At 38.8% G+C, this 24,679-nt stretch overlaps 1 protein-coding gene across 1 annotated transcript in view; it reads right to left on the reverse strand.

Annotated features, from left to right (window-relative positions):
• Positions 1-24,679, reverse strand: part of MEGF11 (multiple EGF like domains 11) — a 4,956,374-nt gene that overhangs the window by 347,064 nt on the left and 4,584,631 nt on the right. Inside the window, 1 exon segment of the mRNA XM_044077861.1 lies at positions 7,783-7,911. Coding sequence (XP_043933796.1) covers positions 7,783-7,911 — 129 coding nt within the window.

The raw sequence follows: 24,679 nt of genomic DNA on the forward strand, positions 1-24,679 counted from the left end.
GGTCCATGCTTTTTGTCAACATACTGGCTCAGTATTATGAACGTATGATTGACATTAACCTTCAGGAAGTCAAAACTATGTGTTTAGATTGTAAAAGATTTGAGTCTCAAACATCATTTCAAGACTCTATCAACAAGCTATCACAGGAACTCACAAACCATGATAAAATTACTAAAGACAGAAAAATCAAAAAGTTTAAAAGAGATTATATGGACTATCAAAGGGGGCGCCCTTTTGACTCCCAGAGAACAGTGAAATTCATAGGTACCAGCTCCGGCTCCACATCTAATGTTCCCACTCATAGTCTTAACAAAAAAAGACCTCGGTCTATTTTGAAAAACAAGGATCAAACATATGCCAGCTCAACAGGGGAGGATTCCCCATGTACTGATTATGACAGTTCCAGCAATAAGGATTCACCACATAGAAAAAAATCGAATAGAGTTATCCCTTTAGACAAGGTCCCAGGCGTAGGGGTGGACGCAAACACAGAAGTGGTAAACATGCCCAATTCCCTCGAGGGGTTGATCCAAAGTTTTCTAACGTAAATCAAGAGGTGAATCAAAATGTTTTGAATTTATCTAAGGAAACTTTGTCTGTACGGCATTTACAACTTTTGAATAAAGGCTTGGGTTTTATCCCTGGGTTCTTTTGTAATGAACATAATACTGTCACTGATGTCATGAGTTTCTGCCGTAACTTGAATTTGAAACTGTTTTTTGCAGATAAAGACTCCCAAAGAACTGAGGAGTTTAGATTTATCAAATCTGATTTTCAACCACCTATGCATAAACATGTTTCAGTTTTTTTGCAAGCAGTACTTAGAGACCTACATTTTGCACATAGAGAACACGACATAATGAGATCCAATCTATCTACTCAGGAATCTACTGCACTCAATGAGCTTAGGGAGAACAAAAATATTGCCATCCTACCAGCAGACAAGGGGGGAGCTGTGGTTGTCATGGACATGAGTTTATACCTGAATGAGGGTCAATCTCAACTGTCTGACAAAAGATGCTACATGCACATGGCATATGATCCTACTACTCATTTCAAACAGGAAATAGATAGGTTTTTGAATCTTGCTCTTGAGGAGGGTATTATAACTAAAAATTGTGTTTTTCAGCTAACAGTTAAGGATCCTCAGAAACAAATATTATATTTGCTACCAAAAATACATAAGTCCATCACCAATCCACCAGGCAGACCAATTGTATCTGGTATTGGGTCTTTGATAGACCTTTATCTGCCTTTCTTACCCAATATCTTAAACCATTGTTGTGTTTCGTAAGGGCTAGATTGCAAGATATGACCCAATTTTTACAGATCATACAGGACTGCCAACTTGAGCCGGGGTGGCTTATGTGTTCATTGGACGTCAAGGCCTTATATACTAGCATTCCACATTGGGCTGGTCTACAGGCCCTTCAATATTGGTTGGATAGGGCTGCTTTATACTCTCCAGGGTTCAATACATTGCTTATTTGCATGACAGAACATGTTCTCAACAAGAATGTTTTTTATTTCCAAGGACTATGCTATTGGCAACTGCAGGGCACGGCAATGGGAGCATCCTTTGCTCCCATTTATGCCGATTTATTCATGGCATATTTTGAAGAATACATGATCTATGACCCACTTCATAACCTCTTTTTGGTCGAAATAGACATTTGGTGCAGGTACTTGGATGATTGCTGGATGGTGTGGTGGGCAGATGTTAGGTATCTACAGGAATTTGTTGAATATCTTAACCAAAATGTATGGGGTATAGAGTTTACGGTTACATACGATCTCCAAAGCATTAACTTTTTGGATGTTACCGTCACCAGAAATACTGACCATACACTGAACACTAGATCCTATCGCAAATATCCTCAATATAATAATTTGTTGCATGCCTCCAGCATGCACCCAGGCCACACCATCCGCAACATCCCCAAGTCACAGTTTATGCGTATCAAACGCTTGAGCTCGACACATGGTGATTTTGATCGAGATGGTTTGGATCTCTATCACAGGTTTGCCAATAGGGGCTATAGACACCAAGACATTCTTAATGCCTGGAATTTGACCAACAATATTGAGAGAAAAACTTTGTTAGAGTATCAATCTAACACTAGGGATTGCTCCACAAATATCATTCAGTTTGTTACTACGTTTGGTAGAAATTCCAATGCTCTTAAGGGTATTATTAATAGGCATTGGAATATTCTCATGGCCAACGAATATTTGAGAACAATATTGGATCAGAAATGCCACTTCTCTTATAGGAGAGGGAGAACTCTTGGTTCTCTCTTTTCACATTTCAAACATAAAGAAATTGGGGGAGCAATACACCATCAAATGACAATATCAGGGGACATATTAATAGGCACTTTTCCGTGTGGTCATTGTGGCTCATGCAAACAAGTTATTAAGACCAAGGAATTTACTAGTCGTAATACCAGCAAAGTGTATCAATGCAGAATATTTGGCAACTGCAGCAGCAGTTGGCTGATTTATTTGGGAACTTGTCGGTGTTTAGCTTTTTATGTAGGTCAAACCTCTAGACCCTTGAGAACAAGGATCAATGAGCATAGATCAGATATTAAAATCAAGAAAGACACCAATGCCCTGTACAGACATACTCTCAAACATCCTGAAGCACAGTTTTCCTTTGTAATCATTGACAGAATTTTGGGTGACCGCAGCAATCCACAGGGATGGCATAAAATTCTTACTCATAAGGAACAACATTGGATCATTACTTTGGGGGCGCTATTTCCCCCTGGACTCAATGACCACTTGTAACCATTGGGATAGAGGTGGGTATAGTTCATGTTTCAGGTTTATGTGTTAAATGACTTATCAACATATTTTCATCACGAATTATTATGATTATTGGTTTATAGTAATCTATATGCCTCTATCTTTTTCTACAGTTTTTCACATGTTTCATATAGAATTCCATGAATTGTATATCAACATACCTTCTTCGATTATAGCTGAACCAAGCTTTATGGAATCTTGGACCAAGCATGGATTCCCCAATTCGGCTACATCATCATGTATTAACCACACATTTTTTGGTTGGAACACCTAGTGCACTTTGTTCATGTTCTTGATGTGACCCCATGGTTATGATTATACTAACCATATTATGTGTTTTCTCATACTAGTTACATTCATGATACTCAATATAATATGTTGGGGGCATTTAATAATATTTTTTCTAAATATTTTTTTCATTATTACATGAAATCTATACAAATGTTATATTTGTTATATAATGTTAAGCCATGTTTTCATGCTTAATTATGCAGTATAGCTATGTATATTTTTTAGCATTAGGCCATGATTGCATTTACTATTGGCCATTACAGCAGTGTATATATATTTTTGTGCTCTTCCTCTTTAAGCATACATTGGTTGCATTTTCCACTTGTCTCCCAGGTGGGGTGTGTCTATAAATGAATGGTATTTTGTGTAACATGTTTATACACTGAAGAAGGCATTGGTTGCCGAAACCGGTCTGTTTTACTAATAAAGGGCTGTTTTCAGCCAGTTATATGCAACAGAACTAGTATTTTTATTTTGTGATTTCTGGATCTCATACTGCTGGCCTTGTGGTATACACTTAGGATTCCTCTCATGGAAGTGGGAGCGGTGTCTCTCAGCTACTGCATACCATCTCTTGGGACATAGAAAACAAAGATGAATTATTATATATAAATAATAATAAAATATAATAAATTATATCCCAATGGATAAAGGCACTGCTCCTGACACTTGCCCATTACCCCTAGGAGGAATGAATGGGTTGCAGGAGTCTCAAAACTGGGTAAGTGTGGGGGGGGGGGCCTGATTGTTAACTAGGAATCAGGAGACAAAAATGCATTTCTAGTTGCAATGAAAAATGCAGTTAAATTGTCAGAATAATAAACACAAGCTGTATGCAGTTGTGTGCAGTACACTTAATTAAGACACAGGGCTGCATGAGTCTATTTAATCTGATGCCAATCACCTGACTCTTTTACTCTTCTGGTGGGGGAGGGGGTGCCTCAATACATTTGTATGACTCTGACAAAAATGATGAGAGGAGCTCTTTTAATGCTACTATTATGTTTTACTATAGGTTCTTACCTGTGGGTTGAATGGATGTTTTCCATGGCAGTGGGGAAAGTCCCTTCTCTGACTTGATGCCACATTTCTTATGTCTAGTTTAATCTCTCCAAGCTTGGGATAACCAGCTGATCCCCATAACATGGGGGGAGGGAGAACTTTTGAAATAGGGCTGGAAGGCAGACAGGAGAGAGAACTTGAGAAACACAAGTGCTCTATAAGGGAGGTGGTGATTTGCTGTAGGTTACAGCCTTAACACCTTCTGCACATGTGTGCTATGTATCCAAGGGTAGGATGTGCAAGGATCCTCTGTAAGGAGTGTTAACCTGCCTCTGTCAAGAATGTCAGCCAGGATCTGTATCCGCAGTACTCCCAGGGCACAGCTAAGTATCCTCTAGGTAAAGCACTTCACATAAAGCACACCCTAGTTCCTGCCCTGAAGAATGACAACAGAACAAAGCCATGCCACTCCTTTCATTCATTGCACCAATAGTCATCAAGTTTCCAAGCTGCTACTTAAACTTGGGTCACCTAGGTCATAATCAGGACTTTTATCCCATTCTGCTAAAACCTAAGTCATAATCAAGACTTTTATCCCATTCTGCTAAAACCTAGGTCATAGTCAAGACTTTTATCCCATTCTGCTAAAACCTAGGTCATAATCAGGACTTTTATACCATTCTGCTAATACCTAGTTCATAATCAGGACTTTTATCCCATTCTGCTAAACCTAGGTCATAATCAAGACTTTTATCCCATTCTGCTAAAAGAGCTTACCTTTGAATACTACCACTGTGCATAATATGCCAGAGGATTTGGTATAAGTGGAAAAATACATATGCTTTCCTGGCAGCAGTTTTAGCAGCAATCTAGCTTCTGACTGCTCGATCTTTTTGATTCTGTTTATCCTGTAGGGATTCCAGTTTTATTTTGTTATTTGTTTATCTGCTAATTCTACCAAGGGTTTTGACTTCTTTTATCAGGAGAACAGTTGAATTGAAGAAATTAATCCTTCTGGGACATCAAAACTCCATTAATCCATCTGGATACCCTTGAGTGGGTTAATCCCATGACAGGTCTTTTGATTTTGTTGGTCTTGCATTAGTCTTCTTGTCTTTGTTAACTGCACTGGGTTTTTGTGACAACACCTCTCCTCCTGACAGTTCTAATCCCCTGTAATCCTGCTGGGAATACTCTGATTTTGTCAGTTCTGTTTAGATCTCAGCATCTGCTGCATTCTCTGTGGGGAGTCTTACTCACTTAATCCTGCTACATGTGTTACTAATATATTAATTCTTTTGGGGGCCCATGATTCCAGATTCAGCTATGGGTTCCCAAAAACTATAACTAGCCTAGATGAAAATGTCACTCTAGTTACTCATGAATAACTGCAATGTGAAGATTTAATAAAATCCTTGTGTCAGGGATCATATACAGATTGTTATACTGCATGATTAGAAAATTAACCTTCAAATATTCAGAAAGGAAAATAAGTTTTTCTGCAGCATCTGCTTGTCCATCACTGTTGACTATGTTGTCTGTTAGGGATTTGTGAGTAGACTTAGAGTTATTTTCCTGCACTATTAATAAATCCATAACAGGACAGCAACAATGTATCACTATCAAGACAATATTGTTTGATTACAGAATCTAGTCAAAAGAAGCAATAACGTGCACTGCAACGTAGTTACTAATGGGCAGTCATGTAATATGCAGTACTGAAAGCATGGGAGTGTCAAGCAATTTTTTAAATTACCACACCACCAACTAAACCTGGCACTACCATCATATCAATAAAAGTATGCCATGTTGCTCTGCGGCATTATGGGATAAAGCCTTAACTACTCCACAGCTGACATGTGTTTGAGTAGTGACAGGGGAAGCAGGAAAAACCCAATAGGGGGATGGGTGTGAGCAACATTTTTGGGCTTACCCATCTCAGGGAGAGGGTTGTGTTTTGACCTACTGCCAGGCATCTGCAAAGGAGTTTAAGGATAAACATGGTAGCATTTCTGTCAAAATGCTGTTACAATGCATAATATGCCATAGGATTAGGTATAAGTGGAAAAATACCTATGTTTTCCTGGCAGCAGTTTTAGCAGCATCCTAGCTTCAAAATGGAGGGCTTAGACTGGGGAGGAGAGGGAAATGTCCAAAGAAGCACGTTGACCCAGTCCCTCATGCCCGCTTTTCCCCTTAAGGGAAACAAATGGGATGATTAGGCTCATGTCACAGCTCTCATCCTGACCAGGGAATGAATGGACTTGGCTCTTGCCCCCACATACAAGGAACAAACAGACCAACTGCATGTAGGTAGGAGGGGTATCAAGCAGGCAAAAAACTCTCATTGTCATACCTGCCTGTGCCTTTCATCAGCTAATGAATATCAAGTGTATCTGAAACTGTAACTGTACACTGGCAATGCTATGTGAAACCATGCTATTACATAGCATTTTCAGTTCTGTACACTGGCAGTGCTATGTGAAACCATGCTTTTACATAGCATTTTCAGTTCTGTACACTGGCAGTGCTATGTGAAACCATGCTATTACATAGCATTTTCAGTTTTGTACACTGGCAGTGCTATGGGAAACCATGCTATTACATAGCATTTTCAGTTCTGTACACTGGCAATGCATTGTGAAACCATGCTATTACATAACATTTTCAAGACTACACCCTTGCTATGCTGCATGAAACTATGTTATTACCCAGTATTTTCAGTTCTGTACACTGGCAATTCTATGTGAAACCATGCTATTACATAGCATTTTCATTTCTGTACACTGGCAATGCTATGTGAAACCATGCTATTACATTGCATTTTCAGTTCTGTACACTGGCAGTGCTATGGGAAATCATGCTATTACATAGCATTTTCAGTTCTGTACACTGGCAATGCTATGTGAAACCATGCCATTACATAACATTTTCAGTTCTGTACACTGGCAATGCTATGTGAAAGCATGCAATTACATAGCATTTTCAGTTCTGTACACTGGCAATGCTATGTGAAACCATGCCATTACATAACATTTTCAGTTCTGTACACTGGCAATGCTATGTGAAACCATGCTATTACATAGCATTTTCAGTTCTGTACACTGGCAATGCTATGTGAAACCATGCCATTACACAGCATTTTCAGTTCTGTAGATTGGCAATGCTATGTGAAACCATGCTATTAAATTGTATTTTCAGTTCTGTACACTGGCAATGTTATGTGAAACCATTCTATTACATAGCATTTTCAGGACTACACCCTTGCTATGTTACACAAAACTATGTTATTACACAGTATTTTCAGGTGTGTATACTGGGAATGCTAAGTGAAACTATGCTATTACATGGAATTTTCAGGTCTGTACACTAGCATTGGCATATGATTTCTGGTTATATGATAAGCTTGTAATTAATTCTACTGTGTTCAGATTATAGTAATTCTAATCAGTGCATCCCATATGGTCAGCATATTTATGCTGGAACATTTATTGCATAAATTCCTGCAAATATTGCTTACATTTTTCAAAGTGTGGGAATTTATGAGGATTTGTATATGGTATTACATGGTTCTTATCAAAGGGCTGACATTTTCCTGGAGCATTTCAACATCATATTTGGAACACAGTTTAACATATAGTGGACTCTGTATTGTATTTGAAATAAACCCACACTTACATTGCGAGCAGTCTTTCCCAATCCATCCAGGAAGGCACTGACATGAACCATCTATAGGATTACATGTTCCATTATTTGTACAAAAGCAGTCTTCGGCACAGTTCTTCCCATATCGTCCACTGGCACAGACTAAAGAATCATAATGCAGTAAAGGTTAGATAAAAAAAAAAGTAATACAGTCAGACTGATTCTGCATACTTTATCATTTCTGTGTCAACATACAAGGGGAGGGGCAGGCTCAACAAGGTTAGCTTAATGGTTAAGGTGTATATTTCACAGTCACAAGGTACAAGGTTTAATTCTCACCTTTGGTAACTGCCTGGCCATTGGCTAGGCATGAAATTGCCTGCAAACTGTCTACTATTCACCTGTATACTTTTAACATGAACATAGTAAATTTAAGAACTATACATTACATGTATTGAAATAATGAAATATATTACAGAGACTGATAAGAGGGAACTAGGACATTTGGTTAAACGTCTTTTTGCTTGAATTGCACATGACTAAAATTAAGTGGTTGAAAGTCTGCTTGGTTGAATGCTCATTTGTCTGAAAATATATGTAGTTGATTGTGGTAGAGTTACACATAGTTTGTGTGTGGGAGACAGAAGTGTTTCTCTGTGCATTCATTACTCTGAAATGATTGAAAACTAAGCACATTTAAATAAAGAGCTTGCAATGAGGTTTAACCCTGCAAAACCATAGCCTGTCTTGCAAATACTCATGCAAATGTTTTCTAAGCATTTTATCAGAGCCATAGTAAGACGTCAAGCACCGTGTGCAGATGACAATAATGGAACATCTCAACTCAAATCTCAAGGATGAGGAGACAATAAAAAGTACTCTACATTAGAAACCAAGAGGAAAAAGTCTTCTATAAAGCGAATACTCCCCCAGTAATGTAACAAGCAGCTTGCTACCATTAAATCACCATGCACCGAATACTTCAATGCTTCAGCCCTGAGTCCCCACTACCGGCACCTGTTAGCTGTGTCCCTGATGGCTCACATTCAGGGTAATACCCCCTTACCTCTCAATAGTTACAGATCTCCATTTTTATGGCCTCAGTTAGAGAATGAAGAAAAATTATATCTTTAACATACACCTTCCTAGCATTTGTATTAAAAAACTAAATGGGGAAACAGTGGGTGTGCTATCTGATGTATTATTTCCAGAGAGCTAGAACACAGAATGAACCATGTTCACCATTTTCTCCAGGCATATTCAATGGAGTCTGTTATGACTTCCTTTAAAGTCTCCTAAACTGATCATAATACAAATACATTTATAAACATTCAGAACCCGAAGCAACATTTCCCAAGATACAAAATCCTCTGGATAACAGAAGCTCACTGATTCATAGTGAATGTCACACTCAAGAAGAGTTTAAAGGTAATGTGAGAAAAAATTCCACAATTTTAAAAATTTGGACTTCTTTATCAAACATCATCATCTCCTTTTGGCTTATCCCAGTTAGGGATCACCACAGCAGAACAACGGTCCACAGAACAATTGGCAGTGGAGTTTTACAGTGTCGAGTTGCCAGCCCAGTGCCCAACCTTCCACAGAAAGCACACACATGCACGCACTCACACCAAGGGCCAATTTAGAGTGTCCAATCCACCTACAGCATGTCTTTGGGATGTGGGAGGAAACCGGAGCACCCGGAGGAAACTAACACAACCACAGGGAGGACATGCAGACTCCACACAGAAGGCACCTCCGCCGAGAATCGAATCAGAGAACCTCTTGCTGTGAGGTGGCAATGCTAACCACTGCATCACCACGGACAAAACACGTAAAGCAAAATACTAGTTTACAAGACAGCAAGGGTTTGCTATGAAAATATCAGGCAGTATTCAAACAGATAAATGAACCTGAGAATGAAAAAAAGGATAAGAAGCTTTTCTAAGGCATCCTACTTTTGCAGCCAATACTACAAGGCTTTTCTTTTCCTAATTAGTATACAAATACATTAAACTATATATATATATATATATATGTGTATGGTTCCCATTTCATAAAGGTGAACGCTCAAAATCCCGAAACCCCAAAACCGTGAAACACAAAATCGCGAACATTAACACACCATAAACCACACAACACATACACCGTCCTACCCACACCACAACAAATAAAACAACAAAACATACACAAACACAATAACACAAATCAACACACCTACACTACATATAAGCAGGGGGCAATCCCCCCTGCACCCCCCCCATGTATATATATATATATATATATATATATATATATATATATATATATATATATTAACTCCGAGATCACACAAACAGAAAAAGACAGCAAACTCACACTCAGGCATTCTACAGTCTCTTACACACACACACACACACACACACTCACACACACACACACACACACACACACACACACACACACACCAACACATCCAACACTTAGACACTCAGACTTTCACCTGCCTACCCTAACCCACACGTATAACTTACAAACACACTCACATACATTCAAACTCCCACCCAAAACCCTTACAAAACACTGACTTACCTTAAATTGCACCTAAATCCACACACTACACAGGACACCATCCACAAAACCACCGCATGTAATGTAGCGTAAAGCCATAACTGTAAATTTCAGATATTCGAATTTGCAATTATGCACTTTCGCTATTTTAAACATTCACCTTTATGGTCTCAAGATACTGAAATTCGAGATTTCAGTATTTCGAGATTATAAAGGGGAACCATCTACTTCTCAGAAGTCCATGCCAACACAAAGGGACTCTGGCTGACCAAGTTTGCAGATGACTGGCCATTATTAACTCCCCAAATGATGCAGACATCCTACAGAAAGGCCTCACTGAGACCAAGGACTGGTGTTGAAACCATGGCCTTAAGCTTAATGCCAAAAAATGCTTCGTTATCCCCTTTGGTAAAAATTCAGTGCCCATTAATTACCACATTGATGGAAGCCCACTGAACACTGAAGGTGTTAAAAGAGATCTGGGGATGCAGGTTGACAGCAACCTCTCCTTTGACCACCACAATGCCACTTTGGTCAGAAAGCCCTTCTGTATGGCACATCTCATTACCAAGGGTTTTGCATCCAGGAAGAAAGAAGTCATCGTCTCTCTCTACTCTTCGCTCATTAGACCAATCATTGAGTATAATGCCCCATTTGGCATGCACCTCACTAGACACCTGCAACAGCTGGAGACGCCATAGAAGTACCTCACGAAGAGGATCCTAGGCAATTAAACACATGTCCTACATGGACAGACTCAAAAGACTCCAGCTATTCTGTCTCATATCGCATGCTTGACTTAAGGCGATTTCTGCTTGACTTACAAAGCCATATCTGACCCAGCTCTGTTAGAAATGCTACATCTAAAGAAATCCCAATTCCTCTGCACCATACGCTCCAGAGACCTCAACCTCATTACCACAATCAACAGAACATGCCTAAGGGACAGGTTCCTCACCCAGAGACTGCCCATGCTCTGGAATAGACTTCACATACATGTCAAGCAGAGCACCTCGCTGTCCCTCTTCCAGAGAAATCTTGATGAGTGGATGGGTAATAGAAAGTTCACCCCGGGATCACTCTAGTACCTCTACTTGATACAGGCACTGGGAACTAACATCAGATGGCACAATGCCAGGGCACTTCTATAAGCTAGGCTTGTAAAGGCTCCAGGGCCATTAGCCTAGTACACACCTATGACCCTATGAACCTATGAATTAAACGCAAATTTAATTCATATAATTTATATCTTTTACTTTTTTTTTTTTTTTTTTACTTTGATACTTCTGTATTGCATTACATGATTTGAATTTATTATTTTTGTGAAGTGTTTAGGTATTTAAGCCGTACAATAAATACAGACTTAAGCAGTTGATGTTTAACTGTTATCAACATGATTTTACTTTAAATGTATAATTCTGGAGGCTCCCCAGCAACCAATAAAATGGACCTGTCAGTAGGGTAAACCTTGTCAACAAAACATAGGTAGTAGGGTAAACCTAGTCAACAAAACATAGGCAAAGCAATAAATAAGTAGAATCACCTTTAAATGTTGTATTACATAGCAGATATTCAAATACTTCATTTTCATGGTGAAATAAACAAATAAAATATTTGTCTTTCTCCTTTCTTTGTCAGTTTCAGCATTTCAAGACATTGTGTTTGACTTTCTCTAATATGAGCAGTTGGGCAGTTGTGCTGCAAAAGCATAAAAAAAAGCTATGATTCCCTACATGAATTTGTATTACCGACAACTGACCAACTCTCTTTTTGGTAAGTTCTTGGATTTCAGCTGCATTAAATATACAAGATCTACAGCCCCAATGTTGTGAATATTGACTCTAGGTGATGGTTACTGTTGATGTGGCACCCTGACCCCGTGCACAAAACGGGAAAGAGATGGCTAAGGCCAATGCTGATACACATCTCCTCTTGTTTTCTTTAATGCTCTAAATAACATTTGATAAGACGTTTCCAAGAAAAACTCTGTAGTACTTTCAAACTACACTAGACTGTGGACATGCTATATTTACTTCACCTCACATTCTTCTAATACAAATCATTACTAGCAATAACCTCTTGCTTTTTAATTCCCTACAATTTTACTCAACTTTCTTTATCATTAATGCTTTTAGCATACTTGCTGTGTCCCAAATCCTTTGTCAGAATTGTATGAAATAAGTTGTTGATCCTTTTACTAAAATTAATTCCTGATAAACTGACCAAGAGGCCCTGCTGGATGGCCTAAAATAAGGATATCATTGGTCTTTCTCCTACTTCTAACCTAACTGATGCCCGGTGATGTGCTTAGGCTAATGATAGAAACTTATTATACTTACATTTTGTATTAAACTGCAACAAAACTGCCTGAGAAAAACACATTATAATCTGTATAACCACAACCTTGCCTTCTTTACATGTCTAATTTCTCAAACCTTCAGTTCCTGAAGCACCAATCAGTTTGTGCTCCAACTGACCTTACTCAAGCAAAACCATCTAATAATTTTAGTGAAACATGTTGTAATCTGTATAACCACAACCTTGCCTTCTCTACCTGTCTAATTTCATAATTCTTCTCTTTCTGAAGCACCAATCAACCTGTGTGCCAACTGCCCTTATTCATCCAAAACCATCTAATAATTTGTAGGTGTTTTACTATATTAAGCTGTAGAGTTTTGTACTTGCATTAGAATGCCTATATTAGCCACACATCATGGAGGCACAGAGTTTTGTACTTGCATTAGAATGCCTATATTAGCCGCACATCATGGAGGCACAGAGTTTTGTACTTGCATTAGAATGCCTATATTAGCCGCACATCATGGAGGCACAGAGTTTTGTACTTGCATTAGAATGCCTATATTAGCCGCACATCATGGAGGCACAGAGTTTTGTACTTGCATTAGAATGCCTATATTAGCCGCACATCATGGAGGCACAGAGTTTTGTACTTGCATTAGAATGCCTATATTAGCCGCACATCATGGAGGCACAGAGTTTTGTACTTGCATTAGAATGCCTATATTAGCCGCACATCATGGAGGCACAGAGTTTTGTACTTGCATTAGAATGCCTATATTAGCCGCACATCATGGAGGCACAGAGTTTTGTACTTGCATTAGAATGCCTATATTAGCCGCACATCATGAGGCACAGAGTTTTGTACTTGCATTCGAATGCCTATATTAGCCGCACATCATGAGGCACAGAGTTTTGTACTTGCATTAGAATGCCTATATTAGCCGCACATCATGGAGGCACAGAGTTTTGTACTTGCATTAGAATGCCTATATTAGCCGCACATCATGGAGGCACAGAGTTTTGTACTTGCATTAGAATGCCTATATTAGCCGCACATCATGGAGGCACAGAGTTTTGTACTTGCATTAGAATGCCTATATTAGCCGCACATCATGGAGGCACAGAGTTTTGTACTTGCATTAGAATGCCTATATTAGCCACACATCATGGAGGCACAGAGTTTTGTACTTGCATTAGAATGCCTATATTAGCCGCACATCATGGAGGCACAGAGTTTTGTACTTGCATTAGAATGCCTATATTAGCCGCACATCATGGAGGCACAGAGTTTTGTACTTGCATTAGAATGCCTATATTAGCCGCACATCATGGAGGCACAGAGTTTTGTACTTGCATTAGAATGCCTATATTAGCCGCACATCATGGAGGCACAGAGTTTTGTACTTGCATTAGAATGCCTATATTAGCCGCACATCATGGAGGCACAGAGTTTTGTACTTGCATTAGAATGCCTATATTAGCCGCACATCATGGAGGCACAGAGTTTTGTACTTGCATTAGAATGCCTATATTAGCCGCACATCATGGAGGCACAGAGTTTTGTACTTGCATTAGAATGCCTATATTAGCCGCACATCATGGAGGCACAGAGTTTTGTACTTGCATTAGAATGCCTATATTAGCCGCACATCATGGAGGCACAGAGTTTTGTACTTGCATTAGAATGCCTATATTAGCCACACATCATGGAGGCACAGAGTTTTGTACTTGCATTAGAATGCCTATATTAGCCGCACATCATGGAGGCACAGAGTTTTGTACTTGCATTAGAATGCCTATATTAGCCGCACATCATGGAGGCACAGAGTTTTGTACTTGCATTAGAATGCCTATATTAGCCGCACATCATGGAGGCACAGAGTTTTGTACTTGCATTAGAATGCCTATATTAGCCGCACATCATGGAGGCACAGAGTTTTGTACTTGCATTAGAATGCCTATATTAGCCGCACATCATGGAGGCACAGAGTTTTGTACTTGCATTAGAATGCCTATATTAGCCGCACATCATGGAGGCACAGAGTTTTGTACTTGCATTAGAATGCCTATATTAGCCGCACATCATGGAGGCACAGAGTTTTGTACTTGCATTAGAATGCCTATATTAGCCGCACATCATGGAGGCACAGAGTTTTGTACTTGCATTAGAATGCCTATATTAGCCGCACATCATGGAGGCACAGAGTTTTGTACTTGCATTAGAATGCCTATATTAGCCGCACATCATGGAGGCACAGAGTTTTGTACTTGCATTAGAATGCCTATATTAGCCGCACATCATGGAGGCACAGAGTTTTGTACTTGCATTAGAATGCCTATATTAGCCACACATCATGGAGGCACAGAGTTTTGTACTTGCATTAGAATGCCTATATTAGCCACACATCATGGAGGCACAGAGTTTTGTACTTGCATTAGAATGCTTATATTAGCCGCACATCATGGAAGCACAGAGTTTTGTACTTGCATTAGAATGCATATATTAGGTTCATAGGTAGGTTCATAGGTAGGTACTAGGTTATTGGCCCTAGGGCCTATATAAGCCTAGCCAAAAATGTATCCTGGCTTTCGCCACCCAAGAAAATTATTTTCCTGTACCCCTGTCAAGCAGAGCCACAGAAGTGATCCCTGGGGTGAAGTTCCTATTTCCCATCCAATCATCAAGATTTTTCTTGAAGAGTGCTAATGAGGAGCTCTGTTTGACATAGATAGGTAGTCTGTTCCAGAGTATGGGAAGTCTATGGGACAGGAATCTATCCCTCCAGCATGTTCTGTTTATTGTGGTGACAAGGTTTAGGTCCCTAGAGGATGTAGCTCGGAGTGATTGGGATTTGTTTAAGTGGAGCATGTCCAACAGCTCTGGGTTTGAGCTTTGTATGTTAGGCAGAGAATTAGCCACACATCATGGAGGCACAGAGTTTTGTACTTGCATTAGAATGCCTATATTAGCCGCACATCATGGAGGCACAGAGTTTTGTACTTGCATTAGAATGCCTATATTAGCCACACATCATGGAGGCACAGAGTTTTGTACTTGCATTAGAATGCCTATATTAGCCGCACATCATGGAGGCACAGAGTTTTGTACTTGCATTAGAATGCCTATATTAGCCGCACATCATGAGGCACAGTTTTGTACTTGCATTAGAATGCCTATATTAGCCGCACATCATAGAGGCACAGAGTTTTGTACTTGCATTAGAATGCCTATATTAGCCGCACATCATGAGGCACAGAGTTTTGTACTTGCATTAGAATGCCTATATTAGCCGCACATCATGGAGGCACAGAGTTTTGTACTTGCATTAGAATGCCTATATTAGCCGCACATCATGGAGGCACAGAGTTTTGTACTTGCATTAGAATGCCTATATTAGCCGCACATCATGGAGGCACAGAGTTTTGTACTTGCATTAGAATGCCTATATTAGCCACACATCATGGAGGCACAGAGTTTTGTACTTGCATTAGAATGCCTATATTAGCCGCACATCATGGAGGCACAGAGTTTTGTACTTGCATTAGAATGCCTATATTAGCCGCACATCATGGAGGCACAGAGTTTTGTACTTGCATTAGAATGCCTATATTAGCCGCACATCATGGAGGCACAGAGTTTTGTACTTGCATTAGAATGCCTATATTAGCCGCACATCATGGAGGCACAGAGTTTTGTACTTGCATTAGAATGCCTATATTAGCCGCACATCATGGAGGCACAGAGTTTTGTACTTGCATTAGAATGCCTATATTAGCCGCACATCATGGAGGCACAGAGTTTTGTACTTGCATTAGAATGCCTATATTAGCCGCACATCATGGAGGCACAGAGTTTTGTACTTGCATTAGAATGCCTATATTAGCCGCACATCATGGAGGCACAGAGTTTTGTACTTGCATTAGAATGCCTATATTAGCCGCACATCATGGAGGCACAGAGTTTTGTACTTGCATTAGAATGCCTATATTAGCCGCACATCATGGAGGCACAGAGTTTTGTACTTGCATTAGAATGCCTATATTAGCCACACATCATGGAGGCACAGAGTTTTGTACTTGCATTAGAATGCCTATATTAGCCACACATCATGGAGGCACAGAGTTTTGTACTTGCATTAGAATGCCTATATTAGCCACACATCATGGAGGCACAGAGTTTTGTACTTGCATTAGAATGCCTATATTAGCCACACATCATGGAGGCACAGAGTTTTGTACTTGCATTAGAATGCCTATATTAGCCACACATCATGGAGGCACAGAGTTTTGTACTTGCATTAGAATGCCTATATTAGCCGCACATCATGAGGCACAGTTTTGTACTTGCATTAGAATGCCTATATTAGCCACACATCATGGAGGCACAGAGTTTTGTACTTGCATTAGAATGCCTATATTAGCCGCACATCATGGAGGCACAGAGTTTTGTACTTGCATTAGAATGCCTATATTAGCCGCACATCATGGAGGCACAGAGTTTTGTACTTGCATTAGAATGCCTATATTAGCCACACATCATGGAGGCACAGAGTTTTGTACTTGCATTAGAATGCATATATTAGGTTCATAGGTATGTTCATAGGTAGGTACTAGGTTATTGGCCCTAGGGCCTATATAAGCCAAGCCAAAAATGTATCCTGGCTTTTGCCAGCCAAGAAAATTATTTTCCTGTACCCCTATCAAGCAGAGCCACAGAAGTGATCCCTGGGGTGAATTTCCTATTTCCCATCCAATCATCAAGACTTTTCTTGAAGAGTGCTAATGAGGAGCTCTGTTTGACATAGATAGGTAGTCTTTTCCAGAGTATGGGAAGTCTATGGGACAAGAATCTATCCCTCCAGCATGTTCTGTTTATTGTGGTGACAAGGTTTAGGTCCCTAGAGGATGTAGCTCGGAGGGATTGGGATTTGTTTAAGTGGAGCATGTCCAACAGCTCTGGGTTTGAGCTTTGTATGTTAGGCAGAGAATTAGCCACACATCATGGAGGCACAGAGTTTTGTACTTGCATTAGAATGCCTATATTAGCCACACATCATGGAGGCACAGAGTTTTGTACTTGCATTAGAATGCCTATATTAGCCACACATCATGGAGGCACAGAGTTTTGTACTTGCATTAGAATGCCTATATTAGCCGCACATCATGGAGGCACAGAGTTTTGTACTTGCATTAGAATGCCTATATTAGCCGCACATCATGGAGGCACAGAGTTTTGTACTTGCATTAGAATGCCTATATTAGCCGCACATCATGGAGGCACAGAGTTTTGTACTTGCATTAGAATGCCTATATTAGCCGCACATCATGGAGGCACAGAGTTTTGTACTTGCATTAGAATGCCTATATTAGCCGCACATCATGGAGGCACAGAGTTTTGTACTTGCATTAGAATGCCTATATTAGCCGCACATCATGGAGGCACAGAGTTTTGTACTTGCATTAGAATGCCTATATTAGCCGCACATCATGGAGGCACAGAGTTTTGTACTTGCATTAGAATGCCTATATTAGCCGCACATCATGGAGGCACAGAGTTTTGTACTTGCATTAGAATGCCTATATTAGCCGCACATCATGGAGGCACAGAGTTTTGTACTTGCATTAGAATGCCTATATTAGCCGCACATCATGGAGGCACAGAGTTTTGTACTTGCATTAGAATGCCTATATTAGCCACATATCATGGAGGCACAGAGTTTTGTACTTGCATTAGAATGCCTATATTAGCCGCACATCATGGAGGCACAGAGTTTTGTACTTGCATTAGAATGCCTATATTAGCCGCACATCATGGAGGCACAGAGTTTTGTACTTGCATTAGAATGCCTATATTAGCCGCACATCATGGAGGCACAGAGTTTTGTACTTGCATTAGAATGCCTATATTAGCCGCACATCATGGAGGCACACATTCTCTCTTTCTCCTTCCTCTCCTCTTTCATAGTACCTCTATCCTGTTCTGTCTTACTTACTAAAGCCCTAGTACACAACATAGCTTTTGTTTGGCTTTATGCATAAGAATTTTCCCCTTTATATTACAAAGATCCTTGTTCATTGTCCACAATACTTACTCTAGTTACTTTAAAAGATGAACTTTGGCTTACTGAGGCCAACAGATTTCTGTACTCCCTATTTGTAGTATGTAAGGACAATTTTTTCTACTTTTCCTAATATATCCTGATACTGAACTGCTCAAAATATTAAGGAAAGCTTGGGCTTACTGATACTTTTTTTTTCACAAGATTCCCAGGCGTTTTATGGTCTACCTGCCAGACCACCAACTCTCCACCCACCTGGTCATTATATCTCACACCCAGTACACTTCATACACCATCATACTTATCCTTCCCTTGTATGCACCATAATGCATTCATACACTATCCCACACTCCCTAATCTAAGCTTCCCAATAATTTTCTGTGCTTTACTTTCTACATTCAAACCCTTCTACCATCTTTCTCTGCTGCGTCTATATTCCTCACCTTCATCCTGCTCACTATGCTTATTACCCACATTGCACCCTTAACCCTACTCTTTCTTTTATCCAATATTACATCTTACTAGCAGCAACTTTTTATAAACTACCCTTCTTCACCCATCTCTGCCTCTACAGTGCAACACAAAACCATTACCCACGTTCACATTTCATCAAGCTTGCTCAGTACCACCAATGTCAAACTTTTACCCATCCAACCCTGGGGCACATTTAAACAAATGAAACTCATACTTAAATGCCCTAACTGACTGATACAAATATTATCTTCAATTGAGCTCTGTGGTGATGTTCACCCAAACTCAAGACCCAACATAAATCAACTACCACCAATGTCAAACTTTTACCCATCCAACCCAGGCGCACATTTAAACAAATGAAACTCATACTTAAATGCCCTAACTGACTGATACAAATATTATCTTCAATTGAGCTCTGTGGTGATGTTCACCCAAACTCAAGACCCAACATAAATCAACTACAACCAAGTATATCACAACCCATAAACAGTTATACTAACAATAGCTTTTCCAAGACAAAATCTGACCTACTACTACTAAACATGAATGTAAGGAGTCTGTCAAACAAAATACATGACCTGCATGCATCCCTCTCCCTCTACTCTCCACTCGTAGCCATCTTAACAGAAACCTGTCTTAAACCTGAAATATGTAATAATGAGATTCTTCCACCAGGCTATGACATCCATAGATTAGACAGGCTTAACTAGCAGAGCAGAGGTGTAGCAATTTTGTATAAAAACTCACTGAAACTTAATTACCTAGACCCACACCCACCAAAGTTCAATAATGCAGAGATATTATTTTCTAGACTGGAACTAAACCCCAATAAATTCATAATCATAATAGCAATTTACATTCTCCCCAACAATGAGTCCATCTTAATTGAAGACATCTTGCACTGGACATCAGCTACTTTTTCCCAAGAAACCATTATCATGGGAGATTTTAATCTAGATCAGTCAACCTGCACATCTGAAAATCCCACAAACTTAAACTTGCATGGCTTCTCCCAGTTAATAAAATATCCAACTCGAGTTGATAAAAAGACAAATAGAAACTCAATTTTAGATTGGATCTTAACCACAAACCTTCTCTTGCTAGAGTGTCAGGATGTCTCCCTGATAGCTTAAGCAACTATCTACCCACTTACCTCCTTCACCAAAACACACACTCCCCCAAAACCACAATATTTAGACAAATATGTAACAGACAATTTCTCTTCTCAAAACTGCATACTAACCTTAAAACACTGTGATTGGTCTCCTTTGTCATCCCTTCCACTTGATGCTGCAGTATCATATTTTAATGATACAAAACTCAATAGTCAAGCCCCACAAAGTGCCATAGGAACCATAAGAACTAAAGCAAACTATGCCCCCTGGTTAACAAAACAGACTAGACTTCTCCTCAAAACTAGAGACGAAGTCTGGGCACAATATCACTGCAATAAAAACCCAGCTACCGCCAACTCAGAAACAGATAAAAAAAAAACAGGTAAAAAAGTGACAAAAAATCATATTATATAACAGTACAACAGAAATACCAAAATAACCCCCAACATTCTGGGTAAGTATTAATCAGTTACTTCATCCCAGCCAATCTGTCACCCCAACTACAGCTACCACAAATATTGCAACCCAATTCAATAACTGCTTCACCAACTCTATCCTAAACCTTACCAAAACAAATAATACTACCCTACTAAAAATCCCCACTGAACCTCATAACCCAACTGATAACTTTTCTTTTAAAACAGTACCACCCAGCATAATAATAAGAATGCTTAAACTAAAATCTAACACCCTTTCTGCTGACAATTCACCAACCGACTACCTTAAATTAGCAGTAGAACCCATAGCCTATCCAATATCGGTGCTAATTAATCATTCCATAAATTAACTTTGTGTGCCCAAAATCTGGAAAACTTCCTACATAATACCACTACATAAAGGGGGAACCAACACTGACCTTACTAATTACAGACCTATAGTAATTTTATCACCTCTATCCATCATCTTAGAAAAATGCATCCATTCACAACTCATGAATCACCTAATCTCAAATAATCTCCTAACACCCAGCATGGTTTTTGACCTAACCATAGCACCTCCACAGTACTTTTAAATTTTACAGACATCATTAACCACCTTAGAAACAATGGTCAACTAGTCTTCTCAATATTCCTAGACATGTCCAAAGCGTTTGATACAGTCTACAACCAAAAACTTCAACAATAACTCCTGTCTGTTAAGCTAAGCTGCTCTGCCATTCAGCGGTTCTATGACTATTTATCAGATTGACAACACGCAGTAAAATGGTACAATGAATTCTCTCCTTCATTACTGGTTACACTAGGTGTAGCACACGGATCAGTCTTAGGCCCTCTTTTATTTAACATTTTTACAAACAAGCTCCATTCAGCAAATGACTCAGCCGAAATTATACAATATGCTGATGATTCCGCACTTATATGTGTAGCATCCTCCCTCTCTGAACTTCAAAAAAAAAAAAAAACCTCTCTTTCACTGCTGTAGAATCTTGGCTTGCCAATTCACAATTAATCCTTAACCCCAAATAAAGTTCTCCTAATTTCTACCTGACTAATCTCATACTTATGTAGAAAAAGCCAAACTGCAACCAAGATCAAATACGAAGCTCCGTTCAAACAAACAGATAGTCTTTAATGTAGCTTAAAATCCACCAAATTGAGCGCTTTCATCTGCCCTAAGCAGACTTCATCAGAATGATTAATAAACAGTGCCTCACATTTTTATACCATTCTACTACTGCAGTAATTATTCAATAATTGACAAATTACAACAAACAAACATTTTAGATTGTGAATTTTAAGAGTACAACTCACCACACTACACTAATATATAAGTGTCCTATTTATTCCAGTCATAAATTTACTTTTTTATTTACTTTTTTAATTTCATGCTTTTTTATATTCCCATATTGTCTTCCATTTCTATTTATATGTCTGTCTATTTATTCTTAGCCCTGTGAAGTATACCCAACAATATTTATATTCATTATGTACAGGTTTTATTATATAATAAGTTACATTATTTATGTTTATTTTTGAGATAAAACAACCCATATTGTAGCATGAAACAATATAATTATATCAAGAAATATATTTAAAAGTTTAATTAATCAAAATATATTAGTATATATATATTCAATAAAATATAAATTATAAAGTATACTACACATGTAATGTAGCATCAGTATTTTTAAGTATTTATATGCACAGTAGCACTTTTGACAGAGGATTAAAGAGTAGAAATATACCAATGGGTTAAATTCAGTTTGGACAAGCTAACTATTTATATTCACTGTTATATCAACAGGTTTATGGAATGATTGATTTGTTTGTTGTAATTTGTCAATTATTGAATAATTACTGCAGTAGTAGAATGGTATAAAAATGTGAGGCACTGTTTATTAATCATTCTGATGAAGTCTGCTTAGGGCAGATGAAAGTGCTCAATTTGGTGGATTTTAAGCTACATTAAAGACTATCTGTTTGTTTGAATGGAGCTTCGTATTTGTTCTTAATCTCATACTTAGTTACTTTCCTACTAAGATACCTTCATCTCTTACGCTCTCTCACTCCCATAATAATTGTAATCCTTTCTTCTATTCACTAACTCAGATTATAACTATGCTATTTAATAACAACATATTTACTTTCAACTATCACTGCTTAATAAAATACTATCTTTTAACACATCCTTTGTCTACTTCTCAACCAAATTATCTAACATGAACTTTATAGAATATACTGACAGATACTTTATGCAATACTAACAAATCTCCCTATATTTGTATGGCTACTATAAAATGTACTAAGTGTGAATTCTTTTCTTTGTATGTTTGACCTATGTTTGAATTAACCTTTGATTGTAATCTGCTATGTCTTTATATATGTTACTGCTATTGTATTACAAATGTCTGGATTTTGTATATGCCACTGTTTGAATGTAAAAGTAAGAATGTAACTTGGGTCTTTTTCTCCTGGGTCTCCATTGAAAAGGGATTAACAACCCAGTTGGACTATCCCAGTAAACAAATAAATAAATAAATAAATTATGAACCAATTAGGCTGTCCTTAGATGTACCCCATTTCTATTGGAGCACATGAGCCATAGTGTAACCAGACATTCCAAGGTTTCAAAACATCTGAGTGCTGATCTCATATTCTCTATGACAAACTTAAATGGGTTATAGATTATGCAGTATACTGTTAGAAAACACTTAATAGAAGGCAATGCTCTTCTCCAGCTAGAGCTCTGCTGCATCTAATTGCCAAGCTGTGCATTCCCATTTGGAACACATATGTACAATCAAACATGTTTGGTTAGACAGAAAGCCTTTTCTTCCTTCTCTGGCTTTGAGGTCAGAGTTCTTTGCACATAATACCGGCCTGACTAGATGGCAAATTTCAAACATTAGCCAAGTCACTGAGTAGATTTCTGAGTTGTACTTCTCCAAACTGGTCAAGTTATGCATTTCTATATGTCAGGTGACTGACATGTTTTGAATATGCACTCAACATCATGGGACTGGACCCTGTCTGCCAATCTTGTACTATCTTTCCTGGATGGTCTTAGCCTTATTATTTTCCAAATTATTCAGACTTCTCTCAGGACCAGGGCTTTACCATCTGTTTTAAAGACAATATTAGTTATGATGATCCTTAAGAAAATCATTTTTAGCTTTCACTTTCTGAAACATTATCCACCAATCACACACCTTTTGTTACTGGGAAGGTTACTGAGAAAGCTAATGGTGTGCATCTTGATTTGTTTATGAAAGCCCACAGGCTCAGCTAATTTCATTCTTGTTTCCTGACTCATCAAAGCTTACTGATATCTGTCAAAATGGTCATTACTGACCCATTAATGGTGAGAGATCAATGCTATTTCTCTATTTTAGTCTTCCTTGGATTTTCTTATCAGTTTTTGACATCACAGATCGTGTAGATCATGTTGGCTTTCCTGAGGCATGCCTTTGTCTTGCGCATCAGGTGGTTTGCATATCTCACCTTGCGAGTTGCACTCAAACATCAGTCTCAAAGAGTTATCTTTAGGTTATTAACTATGTTGGAAGTTTTTGTGAAATTCTGTTGTTAGGACACTGCAGTTCATGGGGTACATGCTTCCATGAACAAAAAAAATGTCTGACTATGTTGGAGTCAGTGCTTACCTACCCTTCTGCACATTCATGATTCCAGCAAGACAGAGTGTAACTTTCTTGTTGGGCTCACAGTTCACATCTGACACTACAAATATTGCAGCACTTGGCTTTACTAAGGTGGAGCTACAGTGACTGAACTCTGCTAAAGCCTCCTCCTTGGATGGATGACCTGGCATGAGCTTCTTACTCAGACTTCTCCCTTGCTAGCTCTTCTAGTACCAGGTTGCTGACTGAACCTGGGTCCTGAGGGTTATTGTCAGCTCCAACACATTCATGCATGGAGATGGCTTTTAATTCAATTTCTGCAGCGGTTGTTTACACTAGATCATTATGTATGC

This window comes from Protopterus annectens, chromosome 7.part0 (assembly GCF_019279795.1).
Source record: "Protopterus annectens isolate FY-2018-M chromosome 7.part0, PAN1.0, whole genome shotgun sequence".
Classification (NCBI taxonomy): Eukaryota; Metazoa; Chordata; order Ceratodontiformes; family Protopteridae; genus Protopterus; species Protopterus annectens.